This window comes from Anser anser (assembly GCF_964211835.1).
Source record: "Anser anser genome assembly, chromosome: 16".
Classification (NCBI taxonomy): Eukaryota; Metazoa; Chordata; class Aves; order Anseriformes; family Anatidae; genus Anser; species Anser anser.
Window position 1 is genome coordinate 591671 of NC_139737.1, and position 24760 is coordinate 616430.

Sequence of the window (24760 nt, forward strand, 5' to 3'; positions counted from 1 at the left end):
AAACTACTTGGCCTCCAGCAGAATAAATATTTCAAATAAAATCAACTCTAGACAGTCCAGTCAAGCAGCTATTGATCTCTAAAAGCCTGAACTTAAACCCAATGAATATTCCAGAGATCAGCTCTGTGCAACCTTCCTAAATGCTGATCAATATGCAATTACTTCCCCTGAAAACATTTCTTATATTGTCTAGCCTGAGAAGTACTTTATTTTTAGTTTCCTCTACAGGGAAGGTGGTGGTGCTGAGCCTCCTCCTCGCACCGCTCTTCGCTGCAGAGCCCGGGGTCGCGCTCGCTGCTGCGCCCCCGCTGCGTAACCACCGCCCGGCGCGCGCTGAGCGCGGCTGTGGTTGCACTGGGCAAAGGAACTTTCTTTTGGGCTGGCGTGTCGATGTATGTTTGGTTCAGTTTGCATATTGTTACGGGTTCAGGCAGCTAGGTCTCTAAAGGAAAGGCCTCTTCTGCAGCTCTCTGAGCCTGGGCCTCGCAGCGCTGGAGGAGACCTGCGGCTGGCTGCGTGAGGCCGGGGAGGGGTGGCTGTGCTCTCGCCTCTCTAGGGGCAGAGCACGGCTTGTTTCTGTGGGGGTTTATTTGTAAATGCGCACACAGTTACATAGCTGTTAGAGAACAAATTCTCTTCCAAAGAGAGAAGGAAGGGGGTCGCCGTGCAGCTGGGGCGGCCGTGGGCTCGCAGGCCTCATGCTGCGGCCGGGCTCTGCTGGCCTGCGCTGGGCTCCGCGCCGGGCTCCTGGCGCCCGCCCGGCCTGCTTTGTGCAGTGCCTCGGCACCTGCTGCCGCGGGTCGAGGTTCTCGGGGTGTTTTGTGTCTTCTGGGTGAGTTGTAAGTTCTCCTGTCTCTGGTTTGAGAGGTACAGAGTCTGTCTGCCTCCCACTGAACACGTGTTCTGGAGAAGGGTTTTCAGTGCAGCTGACCTCCAGTCAGTGCTTACCAAACACACCCCTTTATTGTAGTGAATTATTGCTAGATCTAAGCCCTGATCCTTCTGGTCTGACAGTATTTGTCTTGTGTACCCAACCCAGTCTCCTCTGCCTGTTTTGTGCTAATGTTTGTAAGGTGGTGAAGAAATAAATTCCTTAATAACTGAGAAATAAAAATGCATATATAAACAATAAAATAGATAAATAGAAAATAAAAAGAAATAAAAATAATAAGAAATAGCAAAGCTAATAGTTTATCTTCAACCACAGTCTTGGAAAGAGTATTTGTCAATATAATATTTTGGCTCCTTGAAGAAAATCTTGCTTAGAGCTTGCACTCAGGCTCTTTGTGACTTCCCTTGTCACTTCAGTTTCCCTTTTCATGCTGTCTCTTTGAAGTAGCGTAGTTCAAAGCTCCTTCTGTCCCTGGAAAGTTTAAGTTGCAGCTTTCTCTTCACAGAGAGAAGAAGATTTCTCGCAGCAGTGCCCTGAAGGTGCTGGATCACGCCATGATTGGACCCGAGGGCACAGACAACTGTCACAAGTTTGTTGACATTCTTGGCCTGAGGACCATCTTCCCACTCTTCATGAAATCGCCCAAGAAAATAAAGAAAGTTGGAACGACTGAAAAAGAGCACGAAGGTAGGCCTGTTTGCAGATCCTTCTCGCGGAGGAGGCGAATGAAGGCAGGTGTCTGTGCCTGCCAGGGAGGAGGCAAGGAGCACTCGCTGGGCTTCCCATTGCTCTTCCTGCAGCTTTCAAGTCCAGAGCAGCCTGCCATTCATTGCTGCAGCACTGGCTGTTGATGACACACTTGCCCTGCTTGTTTTGGTATCAGCAGTTCCTGGCGATTCCATTTCATGTGCTGTTAATAAGTTATTTTACTCCTGTAGGGTCTGTTGTTTGAAGCTCTGACTCTTTGATGCAAAACTCTTTTGAAAAGAGTAATGAGGCAACTACAAATGTCACCTCAAAAGCAGTGTTTTCATGGCTCTGGGCACTGAAGTGTGACTCAATGAACATCAGGCATTACAGAAATAACTGCACACTTTTGAAGTTGGCTTTTTTCTATTTTTTTCCTCTGTCCCCTGGAAAACTCCGTTTTAACAGAAATCTGTGGAGTGTTATTGCAGGACCCTATGCTGAACTGAATCTAGGGTCAGTCCATGCCTGCTTCTGGTAACATTTCCTTTTTCATTTCGTTAATACTTGACTACTTGGAAGAAACTTTAAATACTGCCAATGATGCTTGAGATCTTGTGCCTGTTCATTACTCATCTCAGTTCTCTGAGGGATGAACACTGTCAAAAGCTGAAGAGGTGTGAGCATGTCTCAGGCTTACCTAGTGTCCGTCCTTAACTGTTGCAGCAAACAAAGAAAAATGTCTGGAAAACAGCAGCAAAATGGGAGCTCTAAACCCAGACACCATGTTGGTACAGTCACAGCCAGATGTCCCGACGTTCTCAGGAGCAAGGGCAGGGTGGTGGTGCCTCCTGCAGACCTCGCTGGAGCGGGGCTGAGCCCACTCGCTGCCCCTCGGGACCGAGCAGCTCCTTTCTCTGGTGGAGGCTGGGGCGGGCCGAGGCTTGTTCCGTTCCTTCCTGAAAGACGGGGTGGTGAGGAAGGGCAGTGGCAGATTCAGCAAGTGGCTCTTTTCTTGAAAAATGTTCCAGCAGTGAGCCGGTAACAGTACGTTGTATTAGAGCACCAACATCAGAAAGGTGCTAACGGTACGTTAAGGAAGGCTTGGCAAGACGGCTCCTGGGAGGCACGCTTCGGTGGTGGTGCTGCAGAGGCGAGCGCCGTGTCCGAGCTCCGCGGGGCTGGCACAGAGGTGGCAGAGCTGTGAGCGCGCGGCGGGGCGGCTGCGGCTCTCCTGGCGCATGGGGAGCGGGGACGGACCTGCAGTCTGGCGCCAGCCGTGGCGATGGGTCGCACAGAGGGTGCTGGCTTCAGCTGCCTTGCCGTTCCTGTGCTGCGTTCCTTTCCTCTCTGGGTAGGGGTGAGGGAGAAATGCTCTGGTGTGTGGGTTTGGGTGGTGAGACCGCAGAGAGTGCGGTTGCACCTGGGTCCGTGGCCCATGTCACTGACTTAATTTTTCGGTTTGGGAAAGTGAGTTAATACGTCTCGTCTGCTTCATCTTGAGACTGCAGATGACATTGTGCACGGTCTTGGCTACTGTGAGGATTAGGCATCGGTTTGAAAAGCCAGAAAAGGGTCAGGTTCTGAACTATTTTGGGGAGGGGGGAAGGCAAATCTGCCCTCAGGAAAATGGAGCTATCTGTGCAAATGGTCTTCATGTGATATCTCCATCTCATTAATATTCAGAAGAAATGGAGGACATTAATATGAGTCCAGAAATCCGTTTTATTAAAGTAAACTCTCAGATGCTGCGGTAGTAAGTCCAATTTTCTGTGTTTTGCATCACTGGGCAGGTGAGTTACCGGCTTTCCGACGGTGGGAGTTAATTGAGACGTGTAACAGGGCTCCCCTGGAGCCTGTCACAGGCATTGTCCTGTTGTGTGTAAGCAGCACACTATATGTCTTTACTTTGCCTCTCGCGATACAATAATTTCTCTGTGCTTGGGGGGCGCTGCTGGTTGGCAGTTGGATGTTGCAAGCCACTGCTGACCAGCAATGCTGGCAAGAACTGGTGGTGCCCGCTGGTTTTGGAGGAAATGGTACAAGCCTCGTGTGATTGAGAATTGTTGCCTGCTGGGCTGGGGTGGCCCTAGGGACACGTTTCTTTCTGCGTATCTCTTTAGCAAAAAGAATGCCGGTAGCCAGTCGTCTCTCGTTACCGTTTCCCGTGAAAACTTCAGCCTGTGTCCTGACTGTTGAAAAAATAATAAAAATTATCAACTCTCTTTTTCTAGGAGTGTGTTCAAGTCTATGTCAAATGGAGGAACGTATTCCTGTAACGGTTCAGCTAGAATAGCTTTGTGGCAGAGGCTTCAGTACTTATTAAAAAGCAATTCTAAGGAGTTTGTGCTCACTGTAATGCTGTTGAGACTGTCGGGATAGACGCTTGGGGTTTGTGTCTGATGATGGGAGGAAAACACTCCCCTTGTTTCTATCTTACAGTGATGCTGCTTTTTCCATTGGAAATCATGTCAAAAGTAATGCTTGCTTTATTATCTTGAAGGCGGTGTTTCAAATGTGTGAAAATAATACATACCCTACCAAAAAAAACTCAATGTGACTTGTTGAGCTTTTGTTTATTACGAAAATTTATAATCCAAATTAAATTTGATTAAAAAAAAAAACTTTTCTGTAATGTATTTCTATTTTTTTTAAAGCTAACATAAAGATGCCAGTGCCGGATAACGACATTGTAAACACTGTTGGTGTTGAAAAATCATTTTACTCGAGGGAAACTGTGGATGATTGAAATCCAAACTGCACGTATTTATGCTTTTATGTACGTGATGTAATTAAGAAAAAAGAAAGGGAAACTTTTCTAACAGTCTTTAACAGCGCGGCCCGGCAGCGGGCTTTCGGTGGTGGTTGTGTCTGCGACGAGCAACGCCTGGTGTAACGATGGTGTAACGATGGTGTAACGTCGCCTGCCTGTAGAGAGCAGCGGGCGAAAGGCAGGGCCCATGCTGTGGCGAGGAGTTTGCCCGCGGTCGGCACGAGGTGGGCGGCTCTGCGCCCTGCCGGGGGTCCTGGCGCGCTCCTGGCGCCGCGATGCCGAGGTGGGAAGGCAGAGCAGGCAAGGAGGTGAGCGCTCAGCACGTGCGAGTGCAGGGGACAAAAGCGCTTTTGGCTCTGGGTAACTGCGTAAATCTGGGGCAAGGTTTGAAATAATGCTCCTGTGTGGCGAAATTGGAAATGCAGCTGGTGCTGCATGAATGGCTGTGTTCCATATCCTCTTCCATCACAGAGCCGTATCGTAGCTGTCTGTAAAGGTACCGGGATCTTCAGTCCTGGACTTCCTAAGCAGCAGTCGAATCGAAGTGTTGGGCACTAACTTGAGATTATTGAAAGGACTCAGCGAGCTTAAAATGGAGAAAACACAAATTCCTTCCGAGTTAGCGAGGCTGTGGTGAAGCAACCACAACTCGTGCGATAGGCTGTATGTTCTGCTATTTCTCTGTACAGCCATTTGCCATCTAGTTTTGCTCACTTGGAGAGTCTAATGAAGTATAAAAGGATGTTTGTTCAATTCATCTTAATTTAAATGCCTTCTCTTGTCCTAGATGTCAGTTTTACTTAGGAATGCTTAATTTGATAACCTGAGAATTAGTTCAGCCAATTTCCAAATGAGAATTCCTATCTCTGGGGTTTTTTTGCCTGTTCACCCTCCAGCAAAAAGGAAGCTGTCTTTGGAGCTAGTCAGCTGTACGTGTTCAAAAACAACAGCAGCAAAATCTGTTTCTTAGTAAATATGATTTTACTCCTGTGTGACCCACGCTGAAAGGTAGCAGAGCCCTGTGGAATGAATGCTTGCTGCAGAAATAAGTTCCCCTGGCACGGAGAAGTGAAAAGGCAAAACAGAAAAATGACCCGATAGCGAGTGTCTGTATTGAAAGACCTTCTGTCAGCCGGCAGACACCGTTCTTGTATGTGGTGGTCAGCCGAAATGAAACCTAGCAGAGGCATCGGTCTGTTTAAGCAGAACTGCTCAGCTGCCTTCAGATGGCCAAGGAAGAAATGGGTTGCTGAACTGGAAGATAAGGTCAGACGTTTTTGTAATTAACAGCGAAGGGAGGCCCCGTGCAAGGCTCTGTGCCGTCGGGGTGGCATGGCGGGCAGGTAACCCTCATGCAGACGGACCCGAGCTCTTCGCCGCTGTGGCTGCCCCCTCCTCACTGCCAGCACGCACGTTTGCAGCGGGCGGTGGCACTGTGCCCGACAGAGCTGTTAGCGGCGTGGGGCTGGCCCTGGCATGCGCCAGGTTCTTCGTGCAGCTTTTCCCTGCAAACCCACCTGGAGCCACAGCCTTCTGCGCAGCGGTGCGTGAAGGGTGGAAGCTTCTGAAGGAGCTGGTGTTTTTTCTTTCTTGTACTTTTCTGCTTCGAGTGAGAAACCTCAGTTTATCTCAGGAGATCTTTACAAGACAGAAGGCTCTTAGAGAAATCCTGGTGGGGTCATCACAACACCCCTCTTGTCCACCCAGCGCCTGCTGCTGCTGCCTTGCAGCCGCGAGCGCTGCTCCTGCCCCGGGAGTCTGCGCTGGGGAGCGGAGGGCAGCCTCCAAAGGGGGTGTGAAAACCGAAAAAAACACAGGGAGCTTTGGGGGTGATAAAGGCAGAGGAGCGTAATGTTACGGCTTGATTTGACAGGACCTCCTGCTGTTGCAGCTGCCAGTGCCAGCCATGGAATAGATTAATCTGTATTCCAACACGCTGCAGCTGAAGTCAAGATCGATCTAATTAGGGTGTTTTAAACACTGCTTGCGTTCTGAAGTCTTCGTGCCTGTCTGGAGAGGGAAAGGCTCCCGAGAGCCCGAGGTGCTGCTGGTGTAAGGAGAGCTGCCGGCGCAGATGGGTGAGCAGCCGCGGGGCGACCCGCCGAGAGCAGGCGGTGGCCGCGTGCCGCGCTGCACCGAGGGGTCGGCGCCGCGGAGAATTCGGGTACGTGCAGGCGAGCTGGTGGGGGGGAAGGAGACAACTTTGCCTGTTAATAAAAAAAAAAAAAGGCAGCAACATTTTTTTTGGTAAAAGCTGTTCTTAATGAATGTTTACTGGCTGCCAGGTGGTAAGTTGGTCCTGGTACGGGAATCGGTGGCGGTGCTGAGCAGGACTTTGTTTTGTTGTTGTTTTGCAGGAGAAACGCAGTTAGTCGTTCCTAGAAATTGGGGCTGGACAACGTTTTCCCCTGGCCTTGTCTGTTCCCCTCCATGAAAAAGACCCTGTTTGTGTGTGTGCTGTGGGCTTGGGCTGGGTGCTGGCGAGTTTGATTGTTCAGAAGTTGCCCAAATTCGCAGAGTCCATGGGGCCGAGGCGCTGCCTGAGGCTGCGTGCTCGTGGCCTGTCGTCGGCTGCGATCCCAGCGGGGAGCTGCGGGCTTGGCTTTCTGAGGACTCGGAACAGCACCAGCCACTAATCCCTTTCCAGAGAAGATCACACCAAGAGCAAACACTGTGATTATGCGCTTTTACGAATTTGCGGATGCGTGGTAAGCAGCAGCGCAGTCCGAGGGGGAATGGCAAGGTCCCCGGGCCTGCAGACGCGCGTTTCCAGCTAACGCCTCTCGTTTCCGAGTGCGCAGCTGGACGTTTAATCCCCTGAAAATGGGCTCAGCCGCTTCTCCTGTAGCGCTTCTCTTACCCCAGGCCGTGCCCTCGTTTTGGCTCCTGCACGTGGATGCCGGAGCTTACTGGGCCATGCGTGCAGCAGAACTGCGATTTGGGGGGAGGGCACGGAACCGCACTGGGGTGTTTCTCGAGAAGCTGATCAAGAAAAAGGCATTTTCTTGATCAGTCAGTTGAGGAATATTTCTGCACAACACTTTTTGAACATTTTGACCAGGAAATAGATATTTCCTGGACTTTCTGGAATGCGGTGTGTAAAGAATAACCTCATTCTTAGAAAACCTGCATCGGTTTGCTTAGATTTCTCAGTAGCTTCAAAGATTTTATCAGTACAATGAATAACCTTCTGCACATGGGCACCAAAGCAAAAACAATGGCTAAAATGCATTTCCTAGTGCAGGAATATTGATATATATATATAAAATTGGTGAGGACATTAGTACTAAAATACTGTCAACACTTCTGAACACTTCCAAAAAAAAAAAAAGGAAAAACAAATAGTGTGAAATACGGGATTCTGCCTTCTTTCTATAACAGCAGAGTATCTGTTGGGATTTATTTTTGAAAAGTCTTCATTTTATCTTTTTTTAATACTTAAGGAAATAGGAGCTTGCAAGTACTTTGCAGGCTCTCACAGTGTTTTTTAATGAAGACACTTAATTCAGTGCTGTTTGTGTGGAATAACTGTTTCTCTGCAGCAAGAGCATGCAGTGCCGTAGCCAGAGCCATCCTTCACCTCCATGTTAGCCTGTCGAAATGACAGAGCAGCCGAGCGGTGCTGGCCACCAGATAAACCTGTTATCTCCTCTGCTCCTCCTGCCAGCAGCTCTCCCAATCTCCTTGGTACATGAAAAATTGACACCACCTCAGGCAGAAATCTGTTTCTAAGGAAGCTGCGTCTGTAAGCAGCTAATGAAATGGGGTGGGTGGGTGCGTGTGTACGCGTGCCTGTCCTCTGCTGTCGCTGCCCTTCTGTAGCATGCAGATAACCTGTGCCGCCGTGAGGGCAGACCCGCGGCTTGGACAAGCAGCCTGTGTGACTTCAGCCTTTCGGTGAAAGTGTAAGCTGGCTGTTAGTGCAAAAGATCCATACGAACGCGTGGATGTCACTTGTTCTTGTAGGCTGATGCAATTGATCTAGGCTTCTCGTGGCTCCGGGCTAGGCAGCACTGTGGAAATGCGCGTTAAATGGTTTGATGGCAATGAGGTGATCCCTTTCCTCCGTACGTTGTATTTTCCTCTCAAAAACATAAATCCTGACACTGTTCTCCCCTCCCCATCACTGTAGGTGAGGAAACTTTTATGGCCATTATTCTTCATCAGTCTTAATCATCAAGATTAAAGTGAGGGAAAGGAGAGAAGTTACAATTTTAAATATATTTATATATCTAAAATGGAAGGTCTATATTTAACACAGAGCTGTAGGCAGGAAGCAACACCAAAAGATTTGGCAAGGGAGAGGAAGCCGTGCTTCTGTCATTTGCCTTGCACTTTGCTGCTTGGTTTTATTTCCCGTTAATAAAGCCATGTACTCCGTGATTCTCTGCATCGTTTCTGATGTTGGCATGCATTTTGCAAAGGATTCACCTCTCTGCACCTCCTATGCCCATGCAGGAGTGATGTGGGGTGCAGGTGAGTGGTGGTTGTGGCCCATCCTTCTCCCGGAGGGCAGGAGGCAGGTGGACACCCTTCTCTGGGCTCCTTCCCTGGACTCATCTGGTTTCCAGAAGCGGTCGGTTCCTCCTCCTGCCTGGGAAGTTGTTCGCTGGCAAAATGAAATAGCGCCAATGTGCGAGGGTTGTAACTGGAGAACTTGATGAGAAATGTTTCAAAACCGTGTGTATGTTTTGTATGAGTTGCACATAAAACTGGTGAATCCTTCTGAGGAAACGACCTAAGGAGAAGCGCTTTCTTTTGTACTTCATGGCAGTCCAGGAAAGCCAAATATTTGTGTTTAAGGGAGCACATTACACCCTCTGTGTGTAAACGTGTAGTTTTAGAGAAGATGGGTTTGTTTCCTTTGACTCGGGGAGCAGAGAGCTTGGGCCCCGTTACAGAACGGCCCGAACACCACCTGGATGTGCTGGGTGCTCTGCGGGGGCTGGCCCCCGCTCGGTCCCGGTCCCGCGAGCCCCGGGGAGAGGCAGAGCGCTGTGCCCCTGGCTGCGTGGAGGCCGCAAGGAGCAGGGTGCTGCGAGGGCACCTGCAAGCCTGGCGAGTTGAACTACAGCAGAATTTGTGCTTTATGTAAGTCGCTGTTTTTCAGGGTCACTGAGAAAAAGCGGGGTCAGCGTGGCAGGAGTAGTGCAGCAGGTCTGGGGGAGGCCTTCCCGGCATGGTTGTGGTGGGAGAGGAGCTGCCTGTGCTCCCTGCGGCCGCAGCTTGCTGCTTCTGCTGCTGTTCTGCCTCCGCTCGCTGGTGCTGGAAGGAACCTGGGTTCTGCTTATCGGCAGCTACGTGCCGGAGTGCTAGTAGTAAATTTAATGGCATGTTACAGAGAGTATAAGCTCCTGTTTCTGATCTCAGCGTGCAATTTTCATTTTGTTTCTCTAGAACATGTCTGTTCCATCCTGGCCTCCCTTCTGCGAAACCTGAGAGGGCAGCAGAGGACACGGTTACTGAATAAATTCACAGAGAATGACAGTGAGAAGGTGAGTGTGCGGAGTGTGTCTGCGGTCTCTGGGCTGCTGGACTCAGAGGATGCGTGATAATGGCAGGGTGCCTGCGTGCGCTCACTAAGTTACTAAAGCGCAGCTACTGTTCCTGTCTGGAGGGACCGGCACACTCACGCCATCCTTCTCTCATTCCTGTTGTTGTCTACAAACTGGAGAACTGGCGATGCCTTTAGTGCTTGGCCTCCTACATCGTATGCGCTCTTGCACAGCTGGTAGTCCTGGGTTGTGCCTCACTGCTGAGGGCTGATCGTGTACCACATATTGCTGGCTCTGTGGGACCGGGGAAGTATGGAAAGGTGCCAGTCTGTTCTAGTGAAGCTCTTTTGCAGAAATTGTAGGAGTTGCATTAGTACACACTCAACGTTCCCCATTCCTCCCCTACAATGCATCACTTCAGTGGTGTTTAGTCTGGGAAATTCTTTCCAAAATATTTACATGGGGGTGGGTAGATCAAACAGCTGTGAAAAAGAAACAGCAGCTTTTGCAAACCAATAATTTCCAGGGGATTTGTAAATTCCACCACTTGGGAAATACTGGTTCCTCTGTATTTCTCATTAGTATGTTTTAAAGGTGTTTTTCATAACCTGCTCTAACAGCTGGAGAAAATTTCGCATTACTGGAAAGGGTTTAAGTTGCCTAATACGCAGTGGAGAGCAGGAGAACCCTGAGGTGTCTGTTAAATGTAACAGAAGCTTGGCTACATTCAGCAGAGACAGAAAAGTCCATTTAAGAGACCAGGAGAACTGGAGAGCTGCAACACAGGAGAATGAGCGGGCTAGGGACACGTCTCTGCTTCCTTCTAGCTGGAGCTGATGAGACCATCTTGTGATATGGGATTACGTTCAAATGCTTGCAGCCTGCGCATGCTCATCTGTCCAACACTTGTACCATCTTTCTAATGCGTTCCTTCCTGGGAGTGACAGGATCGCCTGGTATTTTGCATAGACTGCAGCTGGAAGAAAAATAGCATAACACAAAGGATTAAAGATGATTGCGTTGTTCTTTTTCTCTTGCTTAGGTCTCTCTCTTCTGTCCTTGCAGGTTGATAGGCTGATGGAACTGTATTTTAAGTATCTGGATGCAATGCAGGCAGCTGATAAGAAGATCGATGGAGAGAAACATGTATGTATTGCTTAAGGTGTACTAGCCCTTGTCTGTGATGCTTCTGCACAGGCACGTCATCTGCACAAAGCTTCTGGCTCAGCCAGATCAGTGTTCTGAGCCATGCCTTCATACCTGTGCTGACTTCTCTCTCAGCTTTTGTTGCCCCACTCCCCATCTTCTGGTACCTTAGATAAGATGGGGTGAGAACTTATTTACAGCAAGTGCTTCTGGACATTTCTTAGTGAATTCTACGCAGAGGGCCTCAGTCACTTTACCGTCATTTTTACTTGTCTGAAATTTTGCTTGGTTTGGTGGATGGAGAGAAGCGAAATGCAGATAATTACGTGGTAATGTGTGAGGCCTCCTACCCTGGTCTGTAGAGTTCTGATTACCTGTGAGAAAACTTCTATTTTGATTAGACAGATGAGGCTGTAGCCAAAGTCTGGTGTGCTTTTGTGCACCAGCAGTGAACGTTTTGAATGACATGAGCATGGGTACCGCATAGTACTTTCTTGGAACTGAAGCTGGAACAGACTTTTTGAAAGAGAATGAGCTGTCAGAGTCAGGAAGCAGCTTGCAGAGCTGTTAGTGAGCTTGGCCCGCTTCCCACAAGATTATCTGTATCAGCGCTGAAGAGGGTGTGAGATTGATTAGCGCTGACGGAGAGTAATCACTGCAGCCGCCGTCCCCGCACGCGGGTGAGCTCAGCGTGCCCGGGCTGCAGCCCCCTGCCGGGCTCCGACAAACAGCTGTCCCCTTGCTGCCAAGGCTGTTTCTCCAGGCGCTGCCAAACATTTTGGGGGCATCAGAGCTCAGCGGTGATGCTGCTGCTCAAAAAGGCAAAAGGCTGAGTGATGAATGGAGCTGCTTTTGCTGCCAGCATTCAGACTCCATATGGACAGCTGCAGCTTCACAAATGAACAGTGGCCCGAAGAAAAACAGCCTTTACCCTTTCCTGCTATCCCTCCACTCTCCATTCATCCACCTCGAAACAGAACAAGAAATTATTTATTCTCTACGTTTCAGTGTTAGTGTGTGGGTTTTAGAAATCGAAAAGCAGAGCTGATTTTTCTGGCTGAAATCTCAGTGCATGGGCAGCTGCTATATAGAGCCCTTACGTGAAATGAGCGGAACTAGTGTATGTAGGTACCCTTTATCCAAAAAGGTCTTGAAATTGGCTGCAAATGTTAACACCTGTAGCAAACAGCTAACACAGAGCAGGGGTGAAGGGAGATGGAGAGTGAAGAAGCTTGTGTAGAAGCAATTTAACTAATAACAACCCATTCCCGTTTACTGATAAACGAGAAGAGAAAGCACAAGAACTCAGACTTTCCTCCTGCATCCGGAAGGCCAGCGTGCTTTTGCCCCACTGCAGTGCTCTGTAGACTGGAATGGCTGGAATAAATGCATTTCTTCCCTCCTATTAGTGCTAATAATAGGATTTGGCAGAAACATCCCATATGCGCTTTGACCTTCTGCAATATATTTCAACAGAAAATATCAAAGCATTTCACTGAGATTTGCTCATGTCACCTCTGAGAAGCAGATTTGTACTTTGCATGTGAAGGACATTGGTTTTTCAAAGCAGAGCTGTTGGGAGCCTGGTAGTAAAGATTAGGAGGTTAGAAATCTGGACTGGACTAGAAATTTGTCCAGTTGCAATCCCAGTCATCTCTAAGCAGCGCAGATGATATTAAGCATGTCACCATGCTACTACTTCTTGCTTTATCTCCCAGCAGGTTAGAGCATTGGGCACGGAGGGTATGAAATAATGACGTTCCAAGCAAGGAACAAACCTCAGCACTTCTGGAGTTACTGATTGCTTTGCTTTTTAGCATCCTGAAATGGTCAATGGGAAACGGTCTGCTGAGATCTGAAGTGGCTCAAGCGGTTTCCTCATGGAGAAGTAGGCAAAAGCCATCGCTGTGTCTGTCAGGTCAGGGAATTGTCTAGCTGTGACAGGATCTATGGGCTGCTTTAACGTTTGTAGTTGTTGCACATGAATCATTGAAATGGATGGTTTGAACGCTTGGTCCTTTAGAAATTGTGCTTTGTCACCTGGGGGTTTTTGACCATCCTCTTGTGGTGGAGGGCGCAGTACCCCCAAAAAATCTGGAATACGAATCCTTTCCTTTTTCCCCGCCCCAAAGGAAAAAAAGATACCTGAAGAAATTTTATGGGTTCAGCCTATACTGAAAAGAGAGATTCAAGTCTGATGGACAGAGTATCCTGGTGTAAGTCTTGCATTACAAGAAGTGGAAACATGATTACACAAAGAATGATTGAAGGTATCATACCTGAAGTTTTATCTTTAGTAGAGCAGCTGACATAAGAAGCTCCTGCTCTTGCAGTTCTTTTCTTTTTTTTTTCTTTTAGCTTAGCTTATTTTTGTGATCTGGTTTATAGCTCAGCCCTTCAGACTGTGGCAGTGAAGGCGTGGAAATAGTTGAGAACAGAAGGGAAGGGAGGAATTTCTTAAGGCAGCTGTTTCTGAAGCAGAACAGTTGTTATGAAGCTGCATCATGAATCTGGACAATGAAAGAGGATATGGTCCAGAGGGAGAGCATCCCTTCATCTCAGTGTTAACCAGCTATTTGCTTCTGTGGAATCTATGCAGAAGTGGTCAGAGGTGATAACTTCGTGATTACCCTGATTGCTACGTGAAAGCTAGGAGCAAAGGACATGCGAGCATTTGTCTCTAACACCTGATGCCTGCCTTAGCACTTTTCTGTTTTTAGGTAATGAAACCTAGTACATATCTTGTCCCCGTCTCAAAATCTTTAATCCTTTCTGTAGGAAAAGGTGCAAAACTGGCTTTCAGCTCCCTCTAAAATGAGGCATAATTATAGGCAGCAGCAGTAGCCTTAGTGATCCCTAAAAATGGTAGGAGAAGACAAGGGTGGTTTAATATTTTTATAGTTCAGTGGAAAATGATGCTCACGGGTTTATTCAGTAAAATATTCTCAGCAGATACTTTGCGCTATAATGACTTACAAATTACATGCTAATTGTGCTACAGTTAAGTGATTCCATCCTTGAAAGGGAGAGGTGGAACTCCTAGCGACTCCTGACTGGTATTAGCCCAGCATTTGAGTTCAGGTTAGAAGGACCGATGAATTGCCCGGACCGTGCTGAAAGCAGGACCTGGTGTTGGTGGCAGGGGCGGTGTCAGTGCACCGTAAAAAGAGCACACCGGAGTTCACGGGAGCGTGTGCGGATTTCTCAGCGTGGCCGAGTTGACGCTGCCTGCAGTGGGAGCTTTTCCGGGAAATGGCCAACAGGCTGCGGTAAGCTTTGAACTTTCTTGCTAGAAACACAGCCTTGCTGTGCTTTGCTGGGAAAGGTGAATACGATGTAAGGAAGGAGAAGGATGCAGAGAATCTTTTGGGCCCCAGTCCAGCGGCTGTGGAGCAGATGTGATCTCTGGCATAGCCGCGGCAGATCCATTGTATCTCTAGGTTTAGGTCTTTGCTTGACACCTTGAGGCCTGTCAGTCCTGCCTCATTAGTGCGAGAGAAGCTCATTTTAGCTTCACAGAAGCCCATCTCATTGCTGTCTTCTCCCATCAGCAAGGGGCATCTCAGCACATATTGTTGGCAGATTAGAAATGGCATCTGAGTGCTCATTTGGAGGTTAGCAACTTGACAGCTTTGAAAGAGAGACAAAGTGGAAAGGTGGCTACTTGGTACTGTACTGGGAGGCAGATTAGCATTTAAAGGTTGTTTTTTTTAAAAAAGGACTGTGAAAAGGTACCTAAGACTGTATTTGTCTTCTAATTTGTATCTGCTTAATTCACTGGTGCAAAATAATCTCGTTTCTCTGTCAAGAGAGGCTGTTGTAACTGCTGCCTTCGCTATGTAATCAAGACGACAGTTGCCTGGATCCTGCTCCTGTGATCACCGTGCTTGGATCAGAATACAGAACAGGAAGGGTCTTTGTTTCCTGCTCCGGCGGTTCAAAATCCTTGCCTGTTGATATTTTTCTGTTCAGGATTTTCGCACTGTTGAGTTTTGGGAATGAGTGCCTTGTCTTTTTTCTCACATGGGGTTTTTGGATATTTCAGTGAATAGCTGCCTATCTCTGGCTTTCCAGATGCAATGATTAGTTTTAGAGACCCGATTTGACCAGGTTCATTTAATTTGGCATTGATGTAGGGTGGGGAACGTTGCTCCTTGCACAAAATTGGATTTCTTTTTACTGGCAGGAGCTTGCATGCAAGTTTTGTGCAGTCATGCCTGTGCCCGTGATTTTGGAAGCACGGAGTAAATCAGTTATGCAAATACCGGAGTCTGAAGGATCTGATGCTAAAGCACCCTGTAGTATAGCCAATGCAGTTGTGTTTATGACATTGGTAATTAGGCATTGTTTTTTAAACTTGTTCTTTCATTGGCAAGCTAGATTCCTAGGAGGAAAGGAGAAGTATTTCATTACGTGTGCTTTCTTCTCTCACTTTTGGGAGGCAGCAATAAACAGCTGCATTTCTAAGTCACTTAATCAGATTTCTGTATAGTGAGCATTTATTGCACTCTCCAGTGAGAAGTGTACAGGATTAGTTTTCCTTCTTGTGCCTAAAATACTCCACCTATAATTAGATGAAAGGCTTTGGTTTGATAAAACAGGAAAATGTGGTAGCTTAAATCAGCTTTGGTGATGGTCACCTTGTGTGTGTTCGCCTGGAGCATGTGCGTGCGGAGAAAGCGCTTCTCGTTGAGCGTTACGGGTACGGTGCTCTCACTGGTGATGGCTCTAATGAGAAAATATTGCTCTGCTCGTGTGTGCCCACCTGCCAGACTGCTGCATAATGAATAACCGGAGTTGCAGCAAGCTAGCAGGGTCTGACAGGCTGTTTCCGTTATTTAAAAACCAAAAAACAAACCCCCAAAACACAAAAGGTCATGCATGACATCAGTTATTCTGGTCTGTGGGTCTCTGCAAAGAGTAATGGTGGCTTCACTCTGGAAGGAGTAGGCCTTTCTCTGGACAAAACTGATCAGAGTTTATTGCCAGGCTGTTTTTGCCAGTGTTTTGAACAAAGTGCTCTGTCCGAACCAGAAGGGTGGAATGGCCTCTTGCATTCTGCCTTTGGACTCCGTTCGGGCAGGTCTCTCTAGTGAAACACCGTTCTGAGAAAGTTCTGACAATGCCCTGAGAAGCAGCAAGAGCCCTCAGCCACTGCCCCAGAAACCAGAGCTCTTCTGTCAACGTGCTCCAGCTGGAGGCTTGGCCCTGTCAGTCTTCCAGCCAAATGCTGTTGGAAGGTCAGGGCTGGGAATGGCAAAATTACGCTTGTGCAGAATTTTGAGACCTGGTTTCTCATTTGTCAGCTGGTGATAAAGTTGGAAGCCTGGTAGGTCTTTGAGCTGGCTGGAGTCATGTTGTGCACTGCTTACCAGCACCCTCAAATGGCCGGTAGAAGAACATGGGTTTTGTTCTGTTTTGACAAAACTTGCAGGTAATAAAAACACTGGTTTGTTTCGTATTCAGGGGCTGTAATCACTCAGTTTAGGAATGTAGTTCATATGTTTACATTAATATTTACATTTGCAGATGGACACAATTCACAACCAGCAACAGCAAAACCTTGTTCAAAATTGAATGAAATGTTTTGTGAATTTAAATTAATTGTTAAAAGTAGTATTTCTTTGGTGAGAAATGTATGGATGTTCATATTTTGGGGGAGCAAAGCATTTCTTGAGAAACCACAAATATTGCCACTGTTCTGCCACTCCTAATGGGAAGTACTTTGAGAGCCAGTCTTGACACCCTTTTCTTTGCACTGCTTTACAGGACATGGTACGTCGGGGAGAGATAATAGATGATGACATGGAAGATGAATTCTATCTTCGTCGCCTGGATGCTGGCCTCTTTGTTCTACAGCTCATTTGTTACATCATGGCAGAGATCTGTAATGCCAATGTTCCCCAGGTAAAGCTATACACAAGGTTGGCAGATCACCTGTGTTTCCATCCATGATACAAACAAGGCAATAAATCCTTGCAAACATTACCTCTTAATCCTCTCTTTCCATAATTCCTTTTCTGGGAGGAAACTTATTGCGCTTGTGTCCGTGCAACTTCATGAAGTTATATCAGTTGGGAGGGCAATAGCAGGTACAGAAGCTGATCATTATCACCGAGCTCATACAGTCTGCCATAAGCAAGGTCACAGTTTGAAATGGAAACCCTATTTGTACTGCTGCTGAGGGAGCAGCAGAAGAGGATCTTCTCTCAGAAGGCCTCTCAAAGGCTCAGACTGTATCAGGTGACTTTTCCTGAACTATGCAAAATACTGCTGCTCTGCTGTCACGGATGCATTTGTGACTTTATTATGTGGTTACTTGTACCTGTGCCACATGTCCTCCTGAATGCTTTTAAGTGGGTGCTCTAGGGCTGTGGGCTAGCAAGGCTGAGTTGGGTTTTGTGGTGCTTGGGGTTTCTGCTTGCACCTCAAAGAAAGTTGAAAAAAGTGGGGTTGTGCATGGTTTTATGTTGTTGAAGATTACTTTCTTCTGTTTCCTGTCCCTGATCAGATTCGTCAAAGAGTTCATCAGATTCTGAACATGAGGGGCAGCTCCATTAAAATTGTTCGACACATTCTAAAGGGTGAGTTCAGATATTCTGACGCGTGTCTCGTTCTCTACCAGGAACAGCGTGGTCATCACTTGGTAGGATGAGCCTTCACATGTAATTCTCCTTGACTTCATGAGCAGCTTCATGCAGCGGTTACGTTCTGAGATCTGGGCAGGGCTGGAATCACTGGGATAAGAGGCATGCCTTACCTCGGAGTGAGGATGCTCGCTGCTGTCACGTAACACCACATCACTTTGTTGCCATCGGCTACAGGCTGGCTGGGACTTGCTGCTGACTTTAACACTAGAGTAAATATTTAAGGGGAGTGTATATGTATGCTAGAGGGAGGAACAGTGGAGTCTCATCTTTCATTAACATGGTCCTGCACTTTACCATCTGCACCGTATTAGTATCCACGGTGTATTTGTCTTGCTCTTAGTGTCAGATTAATGTGGATTATAGCATTAAAGTATCCTCTGTAGCTTTAAAATGTAGCTGTTGTGATTTGCAATCCTGGTTCTGAAGTACTGCTTGTTATTTTGAATGCTTATGTTGAATTAGAGCAATGCTTATTTGAGCTGTGGCTCTCATCTGTAGCCTGCTGTCCTTCAGCAGAAGCAGCCGTTGGACAGGGGAAGAGGAGGACAGAGGAGGGACAGGACTCTCACCGCTCTGAGCTGTGAGACGTGGCTAGAGCAGCGCTGATCTGCTGCCCCAGGAGATGCCTCTCCTGTTTTAGTAAACAGAGGGTTGTGTGGGGCCGTGTCTGCTCTTGAGAGGCTGTGCTGTTTTTGGTGAAGAGTAAGGAGTGTGTCTCTTCTGAGGAGGAAGGAAAGTCAGCAGCATCTCTGGGGTACTGGGCTCTGGGTTGCGTTGTTTTGATGTCTCTGCTTTCTTAGGGAATAACAATGATGTGCTCCTGGCCTTTTATTTTTTCCCTTCAACAGTGGGAGGTAGAGGCAGCCTTTTTTTTTTCTTGCAGATCCTGTTGTTTTTCTCCCTTCACATATGCAGGAAAGAGAGGAGATGAGAAAGATAGCTGGTATAAAGAAATAGGAGTGATTTTCTGAGGCTGGGAGATAACCTGCAGCTACAGGCGATCTTTGGCCCTTGTCCTTTCCCAGCAAGTTCAAGCTGATGCCTGCTGATGAACAGGGAGGGGAGTGGGACTGGAAAGGATGTCTTTTCTGCTTTCAATTATGATACTTAACAATTCCTGCCTCCAAACTGCCCATTTGCAACTTAGGACGTGACACGTGACCGCGTTCAGATTCCCACGCGTGACCTGGGCCACAGGTACCCGGGAGATTTGTCTGCACACACGCCTCATGTTCACTTCCGTGGCTTGTTGATTTACATACTGAGCTTACCTTCCTGAACTGAAGGGCAGCTGCATTAAAATTTCATCTGATTTTTTTTTTCACAGACGGTGACTTGCATTGTGAAACTTTTTCTATGGCTTTATCATGTCTTGCAAGCTGCTTATAGAAAGTACAGGTTGTGCAGCAATTTCAGGAGTCTCAGCAGGGATATGTTCACTTCCTAAGGAGACCTTAAATGGCATGTTAATAATACAGGTGATGGATACAGTATTTGGGGCTGTCTTTCAGCTCCTCCCCGGCTGTCACACTCGTCAGTTTTAGGGACTTGTGCCTTCACAGTTGTCAATAACTTCGGAAATGAATTTGTTGGTGGGCCCTTGTGAAGCACTGGAACAGGGTGCCAAAAGACTCCTGGCAGGTAGGACTAGTATAGAACTTACCTGCTGCCTGTGCTGGTGACATTTAGTCTTCTATAGGACTTACACCCTTATGTTCAAATATCTCCTCCGTGTAGATTCACCAGCTTTTATCAAGTTATACCACTGATAAGTATTTGCCTCTCCAGAAGAGCTGTTTCATTGAACACAGCTTGCCTGTTTGAAGTACTGGTTTGGTTTTGGACCCTGAAAGCATGCCTTCCAGACGGGCTGTAGGCCATTAGGGGATTTCTGAAATTACCTGGCATGCGGAACGTAGGAGATTATATTCAAAATGAGTGGGATGTTGGGAGCCTTCAGCACCGCCTGAAACATTTCCAGTCCGGCTTCCGGCTTGCTCTCAGGACAGATGAGGGCTGGTTTATTTTTACTTTTTGTTCAGTGTTTTGCTCTTGTTCAGTTTTTATTTTCTATTTTTGCATACTAATTAGGTGCTCGGTTTTTTAGTTAGGTTTTTATGGCCTACATATTCTCCATGTTTCTCTGGCAACCTGACAGCTGATGGATCCCTTGGGGTTGCTCAGAATCATTTATGATGCAAGTGAGGAAGCAGGACCGTTTTCTTACGGTAGGACTTTCAGGGGGGAGGAGTGGGCAGGGAATAACTGAAGGCTCATTAAATGCATTTCTGCAGGCTGACCGGTCCTCCCGCAGTTCCTTTTGCTTGAAGATCGAGCGTTACTTGCAGTGGGACAGTTAGCTGCTTCTTAGGAAGAACACGGCCGAACGGTGCGCGTTGGCTGGGAGGGCGCTTTGCAGGGAGGCTGATCCCCGTCCGGAGGCCGTGCCTGCGTCGGGGGCGTTCGGTCTGCGCCTCCCCCATCAGAAGGAGCGAGGCACGCACCTCCCCGGGCAGCGGTGCCTGGGGTGCTCGGCGCAGGCCGTGGAGGTGCGCGTGTTGGGAGTGGCCGTGTGGCTCCTCGCCCGGCCAGGGAGCTGCGGCGGAGCAGCCCCGTGGGAGGGGAGGCGCGGGCATGCGAGGCCTGGTTAAACCTTGGGCTTAGGCCAGGTAACGTCAGGGGGGTGGCGGGCAGGGATACCCACCGGACGCTGAACCAAACCTGTTAGCATGCGTAATCAAAAAGAGAAGGTAAGTATGTTTTAAGGACGATGCTAAATTTGGCCTTTGTGGTCCCTCAGTATGTGCAGGCTTTATAGCTTCCACTATCCATTACAAGCTTCAATATTTCCCTATTGATTTTTACTGTTCTGTAACCATTGTATTTTGTCTAATGAAGCAGAAACCAATCTTAGGTCCTTTCCCTTTGTGTAGCTACAGAAATGTGTAAGCTCTGTTTAACTGTTGGCAGAGGGAGCTTACGTTTGATTTTTGCTGTCTCACTGAAGCGGTGGAATTTTAAATAAGAAAGTAAATACATAAAATCTCATTGGATGATGTGTTTTTTTTAACCTGGTTCTGGGGGCTTTATCTGGTCTTTTCAAATTAATATTGACAACTGTTGGTAGCCCAGTAAACAGTCTGCCTTGGGAGTCACTGGGCTTTTAGTCTCAGGAAACCTAAATATTTAGGAGGAAAAATGCTGAGCTTTCAGAAAACACGAGAGGAATTACTCGTGGCTTGCTTTTGCCGTCTTACTGGGACAACAGAAGGGCAGTGGCGTTAGTGGCAGCTCCACCGCTTGTGCTGTGGTCCAGGCCCTCGGTGGCCGGTGGGCAAACGGCCCAGCTGGGCCACCAGCCCCCTGCCTGCGGCCGCTCTGCAGAGCCCTGCCCGCCGCGTGCAGCCCCCTGGGGCCCTCGGGCTCTGCCACCAGGCAGCCGGCTGGAGGAGTCCCTCCTTTCGCTTGGGTGCTCTGAGCTGTCAAGATGTAGCGGCACCCAGGAAAGCGTTGCCCTTGGGCTGCAATAAACAAAGGCAGTTGCAGTTGCTGCATCTGTTTCAGAGGCACTTACTCTGACAGAGCACAGGAAAGGTCTCGTTTGGGGACAGAGCCTGCTCCTCGCCGTGCTCCCTGGGGGGGCCGAGGCTGTTCGACAGAAAGCGCTCTGATACTGCCCGAAGGGGACAGGAGAACCTGAGCTAAATGCCGCCTGGGCTCTGCCGCCTTGTTTTCCTGGGAAAGTAACCCTGTGTCTGCCGCGCTGCATTTCATCTCCCACCAGAGGAAGAGGGCAGGTTACGGTCCCTGCCATGCAGCCCTTTGCCCGCGGGGCCCTGCCCTTCTGCAGCGAGCTGGTGTGCGGGCAGCTCACCGAGCGCTCCCGAGCAGCTGCAACGAGCAGCTCCATGAGCTCGCTGCTGCCTGCGCTCCGTGTGATGGAGAGCTTTTCCGCCCTCTGAAGGAGGAATTCCCTGCGCTCGTCCCCCTTCTCCAGGACTGAGAGGCAGGCAGGTTCACTTGCAGCAAACCGTAGTGTTTTCCACCTGCTCTTGTTACAGGTACTGTAGCAGTTTATAAATATTAAAAGGATTTCTCCCAGAGGCCTTGGCAAAGAATTCTGCTTTTTGTACGTGGAGAGAGAGAGAGAGAGTACACACATGGGGGGAGACTCCCACATCAGCTAACTTCTCCCTGTCCTCACTCCTTTCAGTGCTCTTATAATAAAGGCTTTGATGGAGCTCAGAGGCATGTAGCAGTGCTGAACGTATAAATATTAAAGCAAACTTTCTACAGCAAGTTACTATTCAGATGCTGAATACAAGCTGTTCTGTTTGTTTAGGAAGAAGGGAAAGAATGAGAGAAGGCGGAGGCTGGAAAGCACTGTCTAACCAAGCAGTCTGCTCCTGATTTACTAAGATTTGTTCAGGTCCTTGCTTTTGCAGCTCAAAATCTGCTTTTTATTTTTTCCTCTTAAGCCATCTTTGAATATGTAGGTTCTGTTAGCAGGAGGGAGCAAGCTTGCAAGGGAATGAGAGCTGCCAGCTTTAAACGAATGTCAGGAAGGAGAGCTGCAGAGGGAATTTCTGCTGTGCAGTGTTCGGCCATGTGCAACACCTTGATTGGGGTCTAGCTGAAGACAGGGAGTTTGCTCTGTAGTTGGTGTGTTTCCTTCCATATGGATTAAAAGCACTTGTAGGTTCAGGAATTATCTCCACTTTACTAGTTTTACAAAAATCCCAATTCAGGGTGCTTGGGAAACAGACACGTTAAACCTAAGGTTAGGAAAGTGTAACAAGACGTGTATTGGCTCCTGCCTGACCTTCCTGGGTGATACGTGGAGTTAAAAGGGACCTGGAAAGCTACCGATGTCCAGGGCTGTTCTGAGTTCTCTGGGCTTGAAGTGGTGAGCGCTACAGCTGTCCGGTTTTAAACAGCTGCCGGTGGGCTCCTCCTTCCGGGATAGTGCGAGGGTTGGGAAGAACACCGTCACCTCTCGTTGTGGTTGGACTCCGGGGAAAGGGTAACGTTTCCGAGTGTCTGCTCGCTTCTTGTGGTCCTTAATGAGAGCAGCGTGTTTTTGCTGTAGTCTCTATGTGCTACAAAACTTTAATGAGGGGTCAGTAGATGTTTATTATGCAAAGCTTTAACCCTGGAGATTGGGGAAAAAAATCCATCAGTGCTCCTTACATGAATTCCCATTCAGTTGTTGGCAGTGGACACAGATTTAGATTCTGCTGTGATACCTCTGTAAGAGAAGTTGGCCGTTGTTCATTAGTGTCTTACTCAAAGTCTGTTTTTCTGTCTGTCTGCTTTCTCTCCCACAGAGTATGCAGAGAACATCGGGGATGGGAAGAACCAGGAGTTTCGGGAGAGTGAGCAGAAGCGGATCATGGATCTGCTGGAGAATTTCTGAGGACTTGGCGGCTGAATTCTGTATTTCCCTAGGAGGATGCAGCGTCTGGCTCTCTTCTTCTGCTGCCCTCTTCCAGCCCTGATTGCACGATAAAAATGATGTTTCTATGAAACTATTCTAAATGGGATTTTGGAGATATTAAATATAGTTTGCTTTTTTTAAATTCCTTGTTTGTTATTTAAGTCTACTATAAGTGGGACTACAGCTGCTTATTTTGCAATAGGGCATCTCAAAGATGTTTTCATTTTTTTTCCCCAAAGTCCAACAGCAGTGATCAGAGCACAAAGCAGTATGACAGTATAATGCTTAGAAGCAGGGTAAAGAGGAAGCACAGATAGCTCAAGACGACCGTAGCGTGTTACCCCAATACACTAAGGAAAATGTACAAACCACTTTACTGATGAAAACTGGGGAGGTTGAGCAGTTGGGTTGGTATGTGTCCAGTTCAGCTGTTCTTCAGCGGGTTGTCGGTCTCTGTCAGAGCACAAACCAGGAACTACAAAACCAGGAACTACAGCCGCTTTAGCCATTCCTGCTAAGTCTTCCCCAAGGTGAGTCAGAAGCAAAGGCAAGTTTTGGCACAGGTTGTTCAGCTCTCACCCCTCCGGAAGGGGACACTTGAGAGGTTCTGTCCAGGTTCCACTCAAAATGAAAGGGGAAGGTAAGTGGTCAATAAAACACCCAAATTCCATCAACTTTTCTTTTCGCAGTCTGCTTCAGGACTCAGCTGTACATGTTCTGCAGAAAATCAGTATTCTGAATCTTGAACTGGGAGTCCGGCGTTTATAGCAGCGATAAGTCCACCGATAGAAAGGGGAAAGCCCCACTAACGCCAGCTCTTCCAAGTGCACTGTGGGAGCTGCAGAAAGACCAAGTGATTTGCCTCTCACTGACCTATTGATTGCAATGAAACAGACCACCGCTCATTTTTCTGTTGCCCCTCTGCGCTTGCAGTGTAATTTCCGATGTCAGCCTGCCGAATCCCACCGCTTCCTCGAGCAGTGACTCCCGACTGGGACGAGAGGTGGCTCAGACTATTTTCCTGCATCCTTTTTTCTTCTGCTGAAGTTAATGATTGTCATCACAAAACATCACTGTTCCAGTAAGCTGGGCCCTGCCTAATTTAGAGAGATTTGCATGCTGGCAGCATTCATTTTTTATCTCCAGGAAAAAAGCATTGTCAGGGAAGCTTAAAGGCTGCCTTCAATCGTGACTGCAGTAGGCACTGCTGGCCTGGGTGGCATCAAATGCAGTTGTTCAGGGGATCAGCGTGGAAGTCGTGGTTTCAGCAGCCAAAGGAACGTTCAAAAACACTTTTTTCAAGTTTTGTTTGAATTCCTCATTTCTTGTCTTAAATTAGGTTCACCACCTCCCCCCTTCCTTATCTTTCCCCCCTCTCTTTTAGTTTTTGACTTTACATGAATCTTGGAATTCTTCCCTTTACCATGGGCAGTGCGCTTGGGATCAAAGCTGGTCGTTGCGCCTTCCTCCTGGAAAATGACCTGTTGTTCTTGTCTCACTGTACACCTGCATTTGAAAAGCAGAGGAGAAAGGGAGGTGATACGAACAAGTGTTTAGAGGCAGGATAGAAGGAGGAACTTAATGAATGTGAAGCCACTTTGAAAAGTAGGGAGGGAACATATTGGGGGGGGGGGTAGGGAAGGTTCTTGAAAATAGTAATAGAATCCACTTGAGTACAAG

General features: G+C 47.9%; 1 protein-coding gene across 1 annotated transcript in view; it reads left to right on the forward strand.

Moving 5' to 3' along the window:
* The window catches only part of CTNNBL1 (catenin beta like 1), a 48024-nt gene extending 24802 nt beyond the window's left edge, over positions 1-23222 (forward strand). Inside the window, 6 exon segments of the mRNA XM_083801997.1 lie at positions 1398-1579; positions 9750-9847; positions 10913-10993; positions 16763-16900; positions 17505-17577; positions 22971-23222. Of these exon segments, the coding sequence (XP_083658123.1) occupies positions 1398-1579; positions 9750-9847; positions 10913-10993; positions 16763-16900; positions 17505-17577; positions 22971-23059 (661 nt within the window). The 3' untranslated portion in view covers positions 23060-23222.
* The last annotated feature ends 1538 nt before the right edge of the window (positions 23223-24760 follow it).